Consider the following 15792-nt stretch of genomic DNA (forward strand, 5'->3'; position numbering starts at 1 on the left):
TCCTTCCCCACAGGACAGGAGGGGGAGGCACCTCAACCAATGGAGAAAACTGAGGTTTTGCTCTGATGTTCCTGTGCGATTGAGCACACTTTGCAAAGCAAGTTGAGATGCAGAAGGAAGCAAGAGAGGGGGAAAGGAAGCAGACAAGACCCAGTTGATCAGGAGCTTGATAGGAGCCCTCTAGGGGCCTCATTTGGCCCAAGGGCCACATATTTGGCCCAAGGGCCACATCTAAACAGATATGATGTCCCTGCACTGGTAGAGATAATTTCTCAGTCACTTGTGCTCTCACAGATAAAAGCCAGCCCAAAAAGAAACAATAATCAACACATGAAGGGGACTTATTCTGACCCAGAGCAGCAGTTCCTATAGTTCAGTATTGCCTGTTCTGACTACAATCCACTCTTCAGAGTCTCAGACAAAGCAAGGTCTTTCCCAGCATCTACTGACATCTTCCAACTGATGAATGTACAACTTCCTCCATTCAAAGAGTATGCTCTACCACACCATGGCCTTCTGACGCTGCTTCTGAAAGACTCTCAAAATGGTTGGGAAAGACTCACACAGGTACAGGGAAAAGATGCAGAACACTTCTACTGGTACACTACTTCCCAACGGACTCAAACAAGGATGATCTGCCAAATAAGAACTGGCCCTATAATATTCTGCCAAGTGGTGAGAATTAATTTACATGCTGTTTGTCTGGATTTTTAAAAAAATCAAGTGTGCATATGTTGTGAAATTCTCTTCTACATTTGGCAGAACATTAAAGATTTAGCAAATGGTTACGTGCAAACCAAACTAAGTGGCCCCTTGGGAAATCACAGCTTGTATTTACCCTCTGTGTCTCTGTGTTTCATCACAACAGCTTTGTTCATCTGAACAAAGCCTTCTGAGGGTGCCACCTTGCAAACAGGTAAGATTGGCACCTGCCTGCACATGTTCATTGTCTGTTGTGGCTCCCATTTATTGGAAGGACCTGCCTGAGGCTCCCATAATTGATCATTTGACAGAATGTGCTGATTTCTAAACAGGTCTGGATTATAGCATAATAGAATGGTCCAGGAGGACACTTTTATAATGGAATAGGAACGTAGCACTGCAATATTTATTGTATTTATTATCTTGTTTTTACCACACTGTTCCATATCTCTGTAATCCACTCTCTGCATTGTTTGTGGTATATTATGTGTTAGACCATTTTCTGTTTCACTGTTTCCTGATTTCTATAATCCTAGTTTTATTTCAATTATTATGTAATGTTTTGTGCCATCTGACTGAATTGTTTTTTGTATTTTGTAACCTTCCTTGAGTCTCAATGAGCTATAAATGAACTAAATAATTACACTGCCATAAAGAAAACATTCAAAATAGGAACTAGCCTGCATAAGTAAAATGTCTCCTTTTCTGATTACACATTTTAAAGCAACATCTTTACGTTTTTTTACATTACAGGTACACCTATGGAATAAATAACATTTGTTGAATCAATTAACACTTGCTAGAAATCCTTATCCTTTCCCCACTCCTGCCCTAAGTACAAATGTTCAAAGTTGATGTTAAACTGGCTCAATTTAGTACTCTTTACAGCTGACAAAGGACTTCCTGGAAACACATTATTCAGCTAAATGAGAGCACAGAGAGCAAATTACTCCAGCCTTGGTCACCCTGCATGATAACCCCATACCGGTTAGGTCTACTAGAATCTCACTTTTCTATCACGGCCCCAAAGAATGATGAAAATCAGTGCTATCTTGCTCTGAAATTGCAATAACCATATATGTGGTCTAGCCTTCATTGTGGATATCAGTAAAATACTTAACCCGTACTCCATATGTATAGGTTCCCAGGCCCTTTTCACCATTTTTATCAGACTTTGCCACTCCCTTTACCTTATAGTCATGCCCTCATGGTTGTAGTAAGAGGTGTCCATTCGGATCTACCGGAGCTGAACATATGCCCCAAAAATACCTTATTGGTATTTTGCAGGTATATTTCAGCTTCCTTTAATATATTCAGATTTTCTCGGGAAAATGGGGGGAGGGGAATCCCAGATATATTCAGAAATTGCCAGTAGATCCAAAAACAGCAGAGAGATGGGAGCAAAACTGCTTCTGCCTCTCAGCTGTCTGTCAGACTTCTACTGCAGTCCCTTTAAAGTTTAAAGGGACTGCAGAAGACAGCCTGAGGATCAACTGTGCAGAGGGGGAGCTGGCTGTTCCTGCTGGCTCAGCTTGGGGCTGGCTTCTTGTGCAGTCTGGTTTAAACTGAACTGCAAAAGAAACTAGCCCCAGAAGCTGCTGTGCCACAGGAAGCAATCTGCTAGCCACGGAACAGCAGATCCTGGTGCCAGCTTCTCTTGCAGCATGATTTAAACCATCCCAGCCAGGTCTATGTATGGTGGGGAGAGATCTTTCCGCAGATGCTGTGGTCAGCTTCTCCTGAAGCACAGTTTAACCAAGCTGCAGGAGAAACCATCCCATCTAGGATCTACATGCAGTGGGGAGAGACCTTCTCACAGCACACAGATCTTGGAGACAGCTTTTCCTACTGCATGGTTTAAACTGTGCTGTAGGTGAAGCCAAGCTAGCCCCCGGATCAGGTTGGTTTTTAAAAAACTGGTATTTTTCTGCTTGGGACTATTCCACCTGAAAGGGGAAAAAAAAGGATTTCTGAAAAATCTTGGATCCAAATACCACACCAGTATTGGGATCTGGGATTTTTTGGAAATACTGAATTTTATTTTAGGTTCAATAGACCCAAACCAAAAAATATATCAATTAAAAAACTGTACAACTCTGGTTATAACAGAAGACGAGGTGCATTTGATAAGGGTTCTAATGCTATAGCACGGGAGTCCCCAATGTGGTGCCCATGGATGCCATGGCACCTGTCAGAATTTTTCTTGGTGGCCTCCAGGTGTTTTTAGACAGTGGGTGGGGCCAGGTGCAGCTATGGCAGAGCTGCTGATTGCCTGTGCAGATTTACTTCAGTAGCAGCTGCAACCACAGTACGGAGGTCTTCACCTCCTGCAACAGTTATTTTGTGGTTCCTTCCACTATCCTGTATCAGTGTTCAAAGGTGTCCACACACTGAAAAAAGAATGGCGAGCCCTGCTATAGAAAGTACCTGAAGAGTTTCTAGCGGCCACAATGAAGCCCTGCCCTGGAATCTCAACAGCAGCTCAACAGCTGTCACCTCCCACTGCACCAACAAATATCTCACAAGTTTCTAAACTGGCTCACTTTCTAATATTGCCCCTGTCATTCAGGACATCATAGCAAACAATGCATGCCGTCAGTTATTGGCTGAAATTCATGATCACTGCATACAGTGTCATGCACTTACAACAAATAATCACATAATACCAGCATCATTTGGATTAATAAGTACCATGCATGCTGTTCACAGCAAACTTGCCAGATTTTAAACATGTAGCCATGTTGCTTGACCTTTCTGAAAGCTCATGATCTACTCCTGTGTCACCTACTTTGTACACTGGGATTGCTCAAAAAGGGTCTTTGATTTTTTCTTTGGGCTCTGCTGTTCCGGTACTCAGATTCACCACAGTCACATTCATTCTCATTGCTGCTGTACCCTCGAGAGTGTATGCTTCGTGTTCTCTTTCTGATGGCCAGAATGTCACTGGGCACCTTGCACTTGTGAATACGAAGCTTGCCAGATGTGTCTTCAATGCACTGCCATTTCTGCAAGAAAACAAACCAAACTAGTTGTTCAAATGCACCTCCAAGTTGTTTGAGGGGAAACAGAGAAGGTAATACCTTCTTAGTAATTACTAAGTTTCTTTTCCCCTTCATGTTCAGTGTTCTAGGAATACCTGAATTAGTATAATGTGAATTTTAAAAATCCTAGTAAAAAGTATAAATATATCTAAATATATTTCAAATACATGATTAGGCAAGGGAATCTACAATATAGCAAACTTTGAAATAAAGCATAGTTTTCTTAAGCTTCCCTCCTTGGAAAATAACTTCTTTCTTATTGTAGCTCTGATATATTTAATATTTATATTCTAGTCATTCTCTAAAAGAACATATAAATGGAAAAGTATATCACTGTGTAAAATAACTGAGGCAGCAGTAAAATAATCCATGTAGTGTTTTTATTGTTTGCTGATACATCCATGCAACATAGTGAAAAAAGTTATGAGATCAGAGCAGTTAGAAAGATCATGAAAGAAATGTCTGGCTGCATGTTTAACCAACCATATTTTGAAGACACTTAATAGAAGAACCAATACAACTTGCTTCTAAGTAAATGTAAATATTTAAGGTTGATACACAGAGGCTATTTGACAGGACCAGATCTACATGTTTTTTGAGGGGGGGCAAAATTAAAAAATGGCACCCCTTATGGGCCATTCTATCTTACAGTCCCATAGAATACAATGAACTCCATACCCAATTTGGTGCCCCTCCTCCATCGGCGCCTGGAGCAAACACCCCCCTCTGCCTCCCTTAGATCTGGCCCTGCTATTTGAGATACTGTTTTCTCCCTGAAGGAGGAAAAAATTAGTGCAGCATGCATCATCATCTTCTCCAGTTTAGCCATGTCTTGTTTCCCAATGGGAATCAAGCTTCCAAACTTGCTGTTTGTTGCCCCATAGGAGAAAAGACAGGGAAACCACAGGAATATCTCTTTGTTCATTTTGCTGTGGGGCAGATTACAGCCCTGAGAGAGTTGCAACAAGAAAAACTGAGATCAATATTTGAATTCCCCCTCCTCCAGTATTATGATCCTCATCCAAATCAGCTTTTTGTCCTTAAAAATGGGAGATCACAAAATGGAGATCTGTGGGACACATCTGTTTGATTCTTTGGCAGGGGCTCACAAGGAACAAAAAGGAGGAAGGAACTGGTCTAAGATTACTCCCTACCATCACATGTACTGCTGACTGACCGCAGCAGAACTTCACTTTCCCACCTTGCAACCCAAATCAGTATCTTTTGCTTAGTTAGAGTCATAAACCCCTTTCAACTCCATTAGTGCCCTTCCCATCACCTCATTACTTAGTGAACATCAGGCTGGCCAAATGAGCCGAAATATTACCTAAGAGCTGGTCTTGGAAATTTGCTCACTTCTCTGACCCTGAAGAAGGCTCTATGAGAATTTTTACACGTATATTTCTTTTATATTTGTAAGGTTAATGGATTAACAGAAGATAAACAGGGGGCAGAAATGGGGAATGGAACCAGCAGTAAGTCTTTTTCTAAAGGGTCATAGAAGAATTGTCATCAGAAAAATTTAAAATATCTGAATTGTAAAGCTACAAATCATTAAGTATATAGGGCTGCGCATAGTGGCCACGAGATGGCACACATAGCTGAAAAGAATCTGCGAGTAAATTAACAAGCCCAGGCTAGAACTGCAGCCAAGTAATAGCTCACTGAAGCAGATCCCTGGAGCTGGTGTTACAGTTCCTGGGAACCCTGCAGTGTGTCTTGTCAAAGAATTTGTTTAAAATGGACAATCAGGCTGAAAGAAGGTGAATAATAATCAAGTTTTAGCCATTACTGAATGATATATTAATTTTCAATAAAATTGGCTGTAGGGCACAGGTACAGTCTGAGATCTTCTAGAGTAGCCACAAACTAACTCAATCGTTCTGCAAATCGTTCCCCCTCCCTGCATTGTTTAACATCCAATTTGAGAAGGAGTGCTGTGAAGATTGAAAGTACACTACCTTGTAACTTTCAAATGGTCTTAAGAGAATTACAAAATTCCTATTGATATGTTTTAGGATACTGGCAACTTGGGATTGAATGTCAAAGTGAGCCTATTTATTGTAAACAGAATGTGAACATCAGTGAAAGAAGGCATGCATGTAAAGTCTACAAAGCTCATCTCATTTATGTTCCCTGTTCATGCATCCAATCCTACTGGGCTGCTTCACAGTTTTCACTATGATCCAGAGTGCCAAACAGCAATCACATCAAAATAAGTCAACATCAGTTCAGCTTCCCACCATCAAATACTTGATTTCATTAAGAACTGTTAAAGCAGAGCCATGATTTCAGGCACATGAAGCATAATGGAACTTTTAAAAGATTATTTACTAGCAGATATTGGTTACTAGGTTAGCCAGAAAAAAAATTCCACTATGAGAGCATAAAACTCCATGTAAATGAGACTGTTTAAATAGATTTTTAGTAAGAGACTTTACACAGCTATATATAATATATAAAATATTTCTTGTAAAGAACTAAACATCTTTAGGGTTTGTAGAATCTTTCGGGATCAAGTGCTGTGTTCTACTGGAGAAAGTTTTCCTTCCAGACGTTTCGTTCTCAGCTGCGGAGAACATCCTCAGTGGCGTTGCAGCCGGAGCAGGCGCTCAGACCTTCTTGGCTGCTGTGCATTGGCCACTCAATGCACAGCAGCCAAGAAGGTCTGAGCGCCTGCTCCGGCTGCAACGCCACTGAGGATGTTCTCCGCAGCTGAGAACGAAACGTCTGGAAGGAAAACTTTCTCCAATAGAACACGGCACTTGATCCCGAAAGATTCTACAAACCTTAATGATGTTACTAGCCGTGAAAACCTGAAATCTTTGATAACTAAACATCTCTCCAGAAATGTATTTTAGGATCTTCAGATGGAGAAGAACAAGTAGTTAGGTTAAATAATGGTTTAATGGTTTTACAAGGTAAAATTAGTTCTTTTGTACTAAAAGCTGCTTGGTAAAAAACAACAAAATTTCATCCCAACCATCTTAACCCATAACCAAGAACTAATAAGAATGGAATACCGAAGAAAAAGAAAATACTTAATAAAGAAGTTATCTAAAAATGAGGAATAAAGAAGCTAAGCTTGCTTTGCTGCTATCTTCTCATCTAGAAAAATGGAAGTGGAAGCAGATATGCAATATGTTTATGTCAGCAGAAGTACACTTTTTCTTGCTAGATCACAACTTTAAAAACAGCTGCTCCTTCTTCTTAATGGAAGAGAATACAATTAATAATTTAAACAGCCTACAGTGTCAGGGTGTCCTGATTCCATGTAGTGCTGGAGGAAAATCATATACTGTGAACAGAGATAAACAGTGGGTGATGCAAGAATCAGAAGAGCTGGAGATAAGAATTCTGTTGGGCATGACTGAAGCACATATCGACTTACAGTGCAATCCTAAAGACACTTTCCTGGGAGTAAGTCCCACTGAATAGACTGTATTAGAATTCAGAGTAGACCTAATTAGGATTAGTCTACAAAGGTCAGTGAAGTCTGGATGGGTAGGCATGCCAGTCTGTTGCATCCAAACCAAAAGCATTTTAAATGACTAACTTACATTGTGGCATGCATTTGTCAGACATACAAAAGGTATATTTACTTAATTTACTTTCTCCTCAATGTGGCAGTTCATATTGTTATCCTCGCCTGTATTTTATCATCACAACAACACTGTAATGTAGGGTAGGCCAGCAAGCTTCTACGGCAGAGTGGTAATCTGAACATGGATCTCCCAGTCCTACACTCTAACCACTGCATCACATTCAGCAGGCAGATATATATGTAGATGGGTACAAACAGAAAGGGGGGGGGCAGGAGGAGATAATTACAGAATAATACTCAATATGCTATACTAGATAGTGAGAATTACTGATGTATATATATCAGCTGACCTTAAACTTGGGCAAACTATATGCTAAGCGAAATTACATTTTTTTAATGGAAAGCCATTGCAGAGGAAGGAATACTATTGTTTATCCTAGATTCAAGACTTTAAGAATTTTATAAGAGTTTTGTAGCACTCTGAATCTTCCAAGTACTTCACACACATTACCTCTGACCCAACCTACACATAAAGTAGATACTACCACCAGTTGCAGGTAGCACAATGGACCAAAAAACTTCCCCAAACCTAACTATTCAAGCCTTTATTTTAACCCCTAATTTTAGAAATAGAGCCCTGAAGTGGGGTCTGTGCTTTAGTGAAATCAAACAAAAGTTTGTGGTGGTTTTCTTTTAATGAGAGAAGAACTGCTTTTATTCCTGAAGCTTATCACTGCATATCTACCTGGTTGCCAAAAGGGGGCAGCATAGCTCTAGGCACAATCTGACTCCATTAAATCAACTCCATTTTTCCTGTCAAATTTCTTTTTAGAGAAATATTATCACATAGCCAGTGTAAAACTTCAACAACAACAATTCAGGTCTAGCTGCCACACATATCAGGTCCTAATTTGTTTATATCAATGAATTTGCCATTATATATTCACCCATACAGCAAGCGCCATTCAGCTTCAGCCGCAAGCACAGAAAACACGATCTGATGCCGCAACATGTATTGGCCCTGCTAGACACAGAGAGAGCTACCATTACATGCTCATTGGCAGAGAAATTGGCACAGGAACAGTACAACAGTAGATAAAGTTTTATTTAGGAATTGACAAACTTGATAGGAAAGAGGAGAGGCAGAGATAGGTCCTAACTACATCTCAAGCTTAGAGAGAAGATTAAGACACTTTTAAGAAGAAGGGACACTTCAGAGAAGAGGGGGGAAATTGCCCTGAGAATAGCAATCTGGAGAAAGACAAGGAATGTCACTTAACAGGAGAGAAGGTGCTGATCCACTATCCTATCTACTTGTCTTCTTGCTGTCCCCTGCAGAGTCTTCTTTGTACACCAGACATTGCTTTTTCCAACAGTGCAAGGCCACCAACACTTCAGGCAGTGACTTAGTACACAACCCAAATCCTTCGTTCTGTCTCTCTGGACCAACACCAGGTATAAGTATACAATACAGGACTTCTACTTCATAGAGAATACATGGAGGCTCAGATAGCAACCACTGCCAAGTCCGCGTTCTTTCATCTTAGACGGGCAAGGCAGTTGGCCCCCTTCCTGGACCGCGACGACCTAGCAACAGTGATCCATGCTACGGTCACCTCGAGATTGGATTACTGCAATGCCCTCTACATGGGGCTGCCCCTGTGCCGGACCCGGAAATTGCAGCTGGTGCAGAATGCTGCGGCCCGGCTGTTATTGGGCCTCCCAAGGTGGGGGCACATCCGGCCGGGCCTTCGGGCTCTGCACTGGCTTCCAATAACATACCGAGTCCGGTACAAGGTGCTGGTCATTACCTTTAAAGCCCTATATGGCCTGGGACCTGCCTACCTGAAGGACCGTCTCTCCCCACACGTTCCCCAGAGAGTACTGAGGTCTGGGACTCAAAACCTTCTCACCATCCCCGGGCCCAAGGAAGTCCGTCTCAAGACAACCAGAGACAGGGCCTTTTCTACAATGGCCCCCACATGGTGGAACCAGCTGCCGGAAGAGGTGAGGGCCCTGCGGGATCTTACTCAGTTCCGCAGGGCCTGTAAGACAACCCTCTTCCGGTTAGCTTATGCCGACTAGATAAATGTAGCTTATCAGATTTTAGTGAAATATACTGGATAGTTTTAATGTTAAGATTTTAAGGTTTTTAGGTTTTTTAAATGTTTTGACTTTTAAATGTATTAACTTTGTACCTTGTTTATTGTTTTGTCGTTGTTGTGAGCCGCCCTGAGCCACTTTGTGGGAAGGGCGGGATATAAATTATAGAATAAATAAATAAATAAATAATGGAGACTGAAGCCACGGAGGATTTTCAAGTATTCTGAATCGCAGCTCAGAGCCAGCTCAACACAGTCAGGATAAGCTGTAAAGCTGACCCTGCAGTTAATCAAAAAGTGTTCTCTCCACACAGATTTGGCACACTTTCGGCAATCCAGCTAAAGGGTAGAAATATAAACACACAACTAGTAGTTGTCTAGGGTGTTTTTCAGATTGCAGCCACCTTTTGCATTGTGTCAATTCAAATAATTGTGCCATCAGTACAATATGTTCAGACTTCTCTTCAAGAATTCCATCTGTTCCAGGTGTGTGTTTGTGTGTGGGGGGGAGGTGTTGCTGTGTTTGGTTGGTTTTTTGCACATACATTGGAGCATTTTAGCAGCCTGGCTCACTCCACCTTCTTTACATGAGAGTAGCCCCATTTACTCTTGTATACAACACAGTGGCTGAAGCACAAAAGATTATTTATTGGCTTTGGTATTGAAGACGGGGACATGATCCTGGCTCAGGCTGGAGAGAGGCAGAGACTAGACCAAGAAAGAGAGAGATGCACATACTCGCAAGGCAGACCAGAAGAAGATGCCCTAATGCATGCACATTTGATCACTCAAATGCAAGTATTTCCAGCCAAGCTTAAAGAGGCAGTGGTTCACCCGCTTTTGAAAAAGCCATCTTTGGACCCAAAGGTCCTAGCCAATTACTGCCCAGTCTCGAACTTATCGTTTCTGGGCAAGGTAATTGAGAAAGCGGTGGCTAAGCAGTTTCAAGTTTTCCTGGAGGATACATCCGCCCTTGTTCCCTTTCAGTCTGGCTTCCGTCCTGGTCATGGGGCGGAGACTGCTTTGGTAGCCCTCACAGATGACCTTAGAAGGCATCTGGATCAAGGCGGGTCAGCGCTGCTGTTGATCCTAGATCTTACAGCAGCATTTGACACGGTCGATTACGATCTAATGACACACCGCCCTGCCAACACTGGAGTTCAGGGGGTAGCCTTACAGTGGTTTTCCTCCTTTATCTTTGGTCGGGGACAAAGGGTGGTGATTGGTGAGCAGATCTCCCGGTGTTATCCACTGGAATGTGGTGTTCCTCAGCAATCTACTCTCTCGCCAGTGATATTCAACATCTATATGCGCCCCCTTGCCCAGATTGCCAGAGGTTTGGGGCTGGGTTGTCACCAGTATGCAGATGACACCCAGCTCTATATGCTGATGGCTGGCCGGCCGGACTCCACCCCAATTCATTTGACCAGGGTGCTGGAAGTAGTGGCTAGTTGGTTACAGTTGAGCCGGCTGAAGCTTAATCCAGCAAAGATGGTGGTGGTCCTGTGTCTGAGCCGTGGGGAGCTAAGAACAAGAATCCAACTTCCCACCCTGGATGGTGCGCCTCTTGTGCCAGCTCAGAAGGTGAGGACTTTGGGAGTGATGCTGGATGCCACCCTCTCTATGGAGGCCCAGGTCACAGCAGTTGCACTGTCTGCCTTTTTCCATCTTCAGCAGGTCAAACAACTAGCGCCCTATCTGGTTCCCCAGGACCTAGCCACAGCAATCCATGCACTTCCAGGTTGGATTACTGTAACTCGCTCTACACAGGCTTGCCCTTGAGACTGATCCGGAAACCCCAGCGAGTGCAGAATGCAGCAGCACAATTGCTGACTGAACTGCCTTATGGGGAGGCAGTCAGCCATTTCTCTGCAGTCTGCACTGGCTACCAAGTACCGGATCCGTTTCAAGGTTTTAATATTAACTTTTAAAGCCTTACGTGGCCTGGAACCGTCTCTCCCCATACAAGCCCAGGAGGTCTCTACAATCGGCCAATCAACATCTTCTGACTGGTTTAAGTCCCTGTTTCGCTGCAAGCTTTATCCAAGCCTTAACTTGTTCAATTATAACATTTCCTTCATAAACTGTATTTCTCTTGTACTTCCAACAAAGTGACTTAGACTTCCAACAATCAAACCTGACTTAGACCAGTTTTGCCTGTCAACTTTTGGTTTTGGTGGAGGCTGTAATGTGCTGAAAGAGGATCCACTTAAAGTCATCCTTCATTGATTATGGTACATATCATGAATTGAATATCCACATGTATTTGGTGACAGTAGTCACACTTTTCTAATAAATGAAGATACTTGAGACACTTTGATATTGGGAAATTTTATTGAACTGCATAATTTTTTTTAGTTTGAATCAATATAGAAGTCTGTTCCATACGGTGCTCACGCTTGTTCTCCAGCTCCAGCAGATAGGCTGCCAATTCCAGGTTGGGAAATTCCTGGAGATTTGAGGGGTGGAGCCTAGAGAGGGTAAGGTTTGAGGATGGATGGGACCTTAGACAGGTACAATGCCACCCTCCAAACCAGCCATTTCCTCTTGGGGAACCAATGTTGCCAATCTCCAGGTGAAGGCTGGAGATCACTCAGAATTTCAACTACTCTCCAGAAATGGCAGAGATCTGTTCCCCTGGAGAAAATGGCTTGTTTGTAGGGTGGACTCTGTGCCATTATACCCTGCTGAGGTTGCTTCCATCCTGCTTCGGTCCACACTGTGAAGACTACTTTTCCTAGGTAGAGGCTGCAGAGGGGGGAGATGGCAAGCTGAAGTCAGATCAATTCCCCTACAGAAAATGGCCACCTTCAAGCACATATTCTATGGTATACTGTAACACAACCAAGCCAGGCAAAAAAAAAAAATCTGGGGAATAGGAAGACAGCAAGGGTGGGAGGGCACTCACCCAGAACCTCTTTCTAAAGCCCATTGTATTTTTCTCCACAACAGGCCTTATTCCTAGTGGTTTTCTAATTCCTATAGCCCAGATTTTGCATTGCTTTTTTCTTAGTATTTTTCATAGAATCATAAAATTATAGAGTTGGAAGGGGCCTCTAGGGTCATCTAGTCCAACCTCCTGCACAATTCAGGAAACTCACAAACACATCCCCCTAAATTCACAGGATCTTCATTGCTGCCAGATGGCCATCCAGCCTTTATTTAAAAACCTCCAAGGAAGGAGAGTCCACCACCTCCCAAGGAAGCCTGTTCCACTGAGGAATCGCTCTGTCAGGAAGTTCTTCCTAATATTGAGCCGGAAACCCTTTTGATTTAATTTCAATCCATTGGTTCTGGTCCTACCTTCTGGGGCCACAGAAAACAATTCCACACCACCCTCTATATGACAGTCCTTCAAGTACTTGAAGTTGGTGATCACATCACTTCTCAGTTGCCTCCTCTCCAGGCTAAACATCCCCAGCTCCCTTAACCTTTCCTCATAGGACTTGGTCTCCAGACCCCTCACCATCTTTGTCGCCCTCCTCTGGACCCATTCCAGCTTGTCTATATCCTTCTTAAAATACTCCAAGTGAGGTCTTACCAGAGCAGAATAAAGTGATACCATCATATCATGTGAACTGGACACCATACTTCTGTTGATACAGCCCAAAATTGCATTTGCCTTTTTAGCCACCGCATCACACTGTTGACTCATGTTCAGCGTATGATCCACTAAGACCCCTAGATCCTTTTTGCACATACTAATGCTAAGACAAGTCTCCCCCATCCTATAACCATGCATTGGATTTTTCCTATCTAAATGCAGAACTTCACATTTATCCCCGTTAAAATTCATTTTTATTGATTTTAGCCCAGTTTTCCAGCCTATCAAGGTCATCCTGTATCCTGTTTCTGTCTTCTACTGTACTTGCAACCCCTCCCAATTTAGTATAATTGGCAAATTTAATAAGCATTCCCTCTATTCCTTCATCTAAATCATTTATAAAGATGTTGAACAAAACAGATCCTTGAGGCACTCCACTTGTATTTTGTATTTATGTGTGCATACATGTGTGTGTGTGTGCACCTGGAAGTCTCTGGTGAATGACCCCTACTGAGGGCCTGGAGCATATTTAGCAAGATGGCTGTGTAAGGCCTGCCCCCACCTCTATGGTCTATGGGTGGGGAGAAAGGTTAAAGGGGTCATTGCATTTTCAGCTGAGATTTGGTCTTAGCTCTGTTCAAGTTGTGGAAGTCATCAACAGCAAACCGAAGCAATGATTTTTAAAAATCAATTTCTTTTCCCATTGCAGATGAATTTTTCTGTTGGAGACAGTTTTGAATACAAGATGAGTCTTTCATTCCTTTTCCTGTGAACTGTCATGTATAAACCAAACAGTTGTGTAACATGGACTTTCTCACACATTCACACACACACACACTGAATAAAGAGGCTGAAATTTCTAAGCCCTCTGCTCAATCTCACTCTCTCATCCTTCCTATATACAAGCTTTATATACAATTACCTAAAAAATAACCCAAACTGTGGCTAGAGAAATGAAAACTCTAAAGAGCCTGATCAAATGACTCAGTTTTAGCAACCATGGCACGAATAAATTTTGTATTGCACCAGTAGAACCAATGGGATAGAAGCCACTTGTCAGCCATGGCATTTCAAAGCCTTACCACCTCATGATGACCATGGACTAGAAGAGCTCATTGAAATAGCAGTCCTTACAAATAACAATTGCTGTCTACAACTCCATCATTAATATATTCCTGACACCCCCTCCCCCAAAAAAATGCAGTGAAGACACATTTCGAGGCACCATTTTAGCTTTTTGTTCTGTCACAGCCAACAACATAGCTGGCCTCAAACAGTTTAGTTCATTTGCTTGTATTAGCAAGCCAAGGCATTCAAGCCAACACTGGATCAGGACCAGCTATCCCAAGACCAACAGACAAATGCCACAGAGCTATATATACAATTCTGCTCCTGTTTAAAAGGAACTTCAGAGCCTTACTAGGAGGCAATTCTGTATACCACTTCCCTTCTGCACTTATATTTCTCCTCAACTGTTACAAGTTTTTCACTTGCATTTCCCAGGCCAGAACCGTAAGCAACCACAGCCCAGCTCTGTGTTCCAGTCTCCCCTGGCTGAACACCTGAGCAGAATCCATGAAGTCTTTCTGGGAGAGACCATCCTCAGACTTAAAACCAGCTTCTATGGACAAATGATGCCTTCCCTTTACTGAATTTGTAAGTGTGTCAACAGGGGTTTATATTCAGTATCTTCACTTAAATATGTAAAACAAACTCTGTTTAGTAAATATTCTGCAACAGCTTTGAACAGCCATCAAAGCCGTTCCTGTAACGAGGAAATTAATTACAGAGTCTACATAAGATACCTCTATGGAAGGCATGCTTAGAGGTCACTGAAAACCTGGCAGTTTACATTTTTTCTCAATGTTGACTCCCAAGTCATAAAAAATCCCCAATCCAGAGTAAAAGCCTTTAGTAAGATTGAAATTTGGTCAGCTTTATCTGTATTATAACCAAGCCTTCAAAAACAAATATATAGCAATAGTGCCCATTATTTATTTAGTTACCATATGCTAAGATCCTCTGGAAATGCTGGTTTTTTCAGTGTCACTGCTTCAGCTATGTAATATGTTTTCTTCAGACCAACTCTCTAAATCTCCATTATATAGTTTTTTAAAAAGCCAAATGAAATGTTTTGATTTAAACACATTTATGAGAATTTGTGGAAAATATTTTAAAGGTATTTAACTAATTGAAGATATTTCTTGTGAAGGCATGATCCACATGTCAGCACCATTGTGAAGTGTAACCTACAGCTGAGATTAGTTCCCAAAAAGAACAGAAGATTATTTTTTGTATCAAAAATATCTTCCTCGTCTCAAAAATATCTCCAAGCATCCATGCAAAATTCGACAAGTGTCCAGATCACATGCTTCAAATACGGCACTTTCAACTCATTAGATCGCATTAAATGTCACTTAAATGAACTTGTGGCTTGATGGCACTTTTCACCACCATTCTAGTTCATGGCTCATTCAAGCCCTTAGTTAAAACAAGCATCATTACAAAGATCTAGACAACACATAACCACTGCCACCAATAAATAATTTCTCTGCATTTCAAAGCTGAAACCCTTATCTACTAAAATTTTTATATCCCATGTTTCCTTGTGGCTCAGTAAAACCAGTCTCCTGGTAAAATTTTCTACAGTAGTGGTTCTTAACCTTTAATCACTACCATCCCCCAAGCATGCAATGTTATTATCAAACAACCACCCCAAACCACAAGTAAAACTTGGGACATAATACAGCACTTCAGTGAACTTCCTATAAATATTTATGCTTTATGCATATGAAAGAGAACTCAGGCTAAATTCAATGAGATCTTTGTGCCTCACAGCCATCAGTTGTTGTTTTTTAA

At 41.9% G+C, this 15792-nt stretch overlaps 1 protein-coding gene across 1 annotated transcript in view; it reads right to left on the reverse strand.

Moving 5' to 3' along the window:
* The window catches only part of SULF1 (sulfatase 1), a 157398-nt gene that overhangs the window by 20991 nt on the left and 120615 nt on the right, over window positions 1–15792 (reverse strand). The window contains exon 11 of the mRNA XM_060243665.1: window positions 3491–3707. Within this exon, the coding sequence (XP_060099648.1) occupies window positions 3491–3707 (217 nt within the window). The remainder of the gene's footprint in view (window positions 1–3490; window positions 3708–15792) is intronic.

This window comes from Heteronotia binoei, chromosome 7, assembly GCF_032191835.1.
Source record: "Heteronotia binoei isolate CCM8104 ecotype False Entrance Well chromosome 7, APGP_CSIRO_Hbin_v1, whole genome shotgun sequence".
NCBI lineage: Eukaryota > Metazoa > Chordata > Lepidosauria > Squamata > Gekkonidae > Heteronotia > Heteronotia binoei.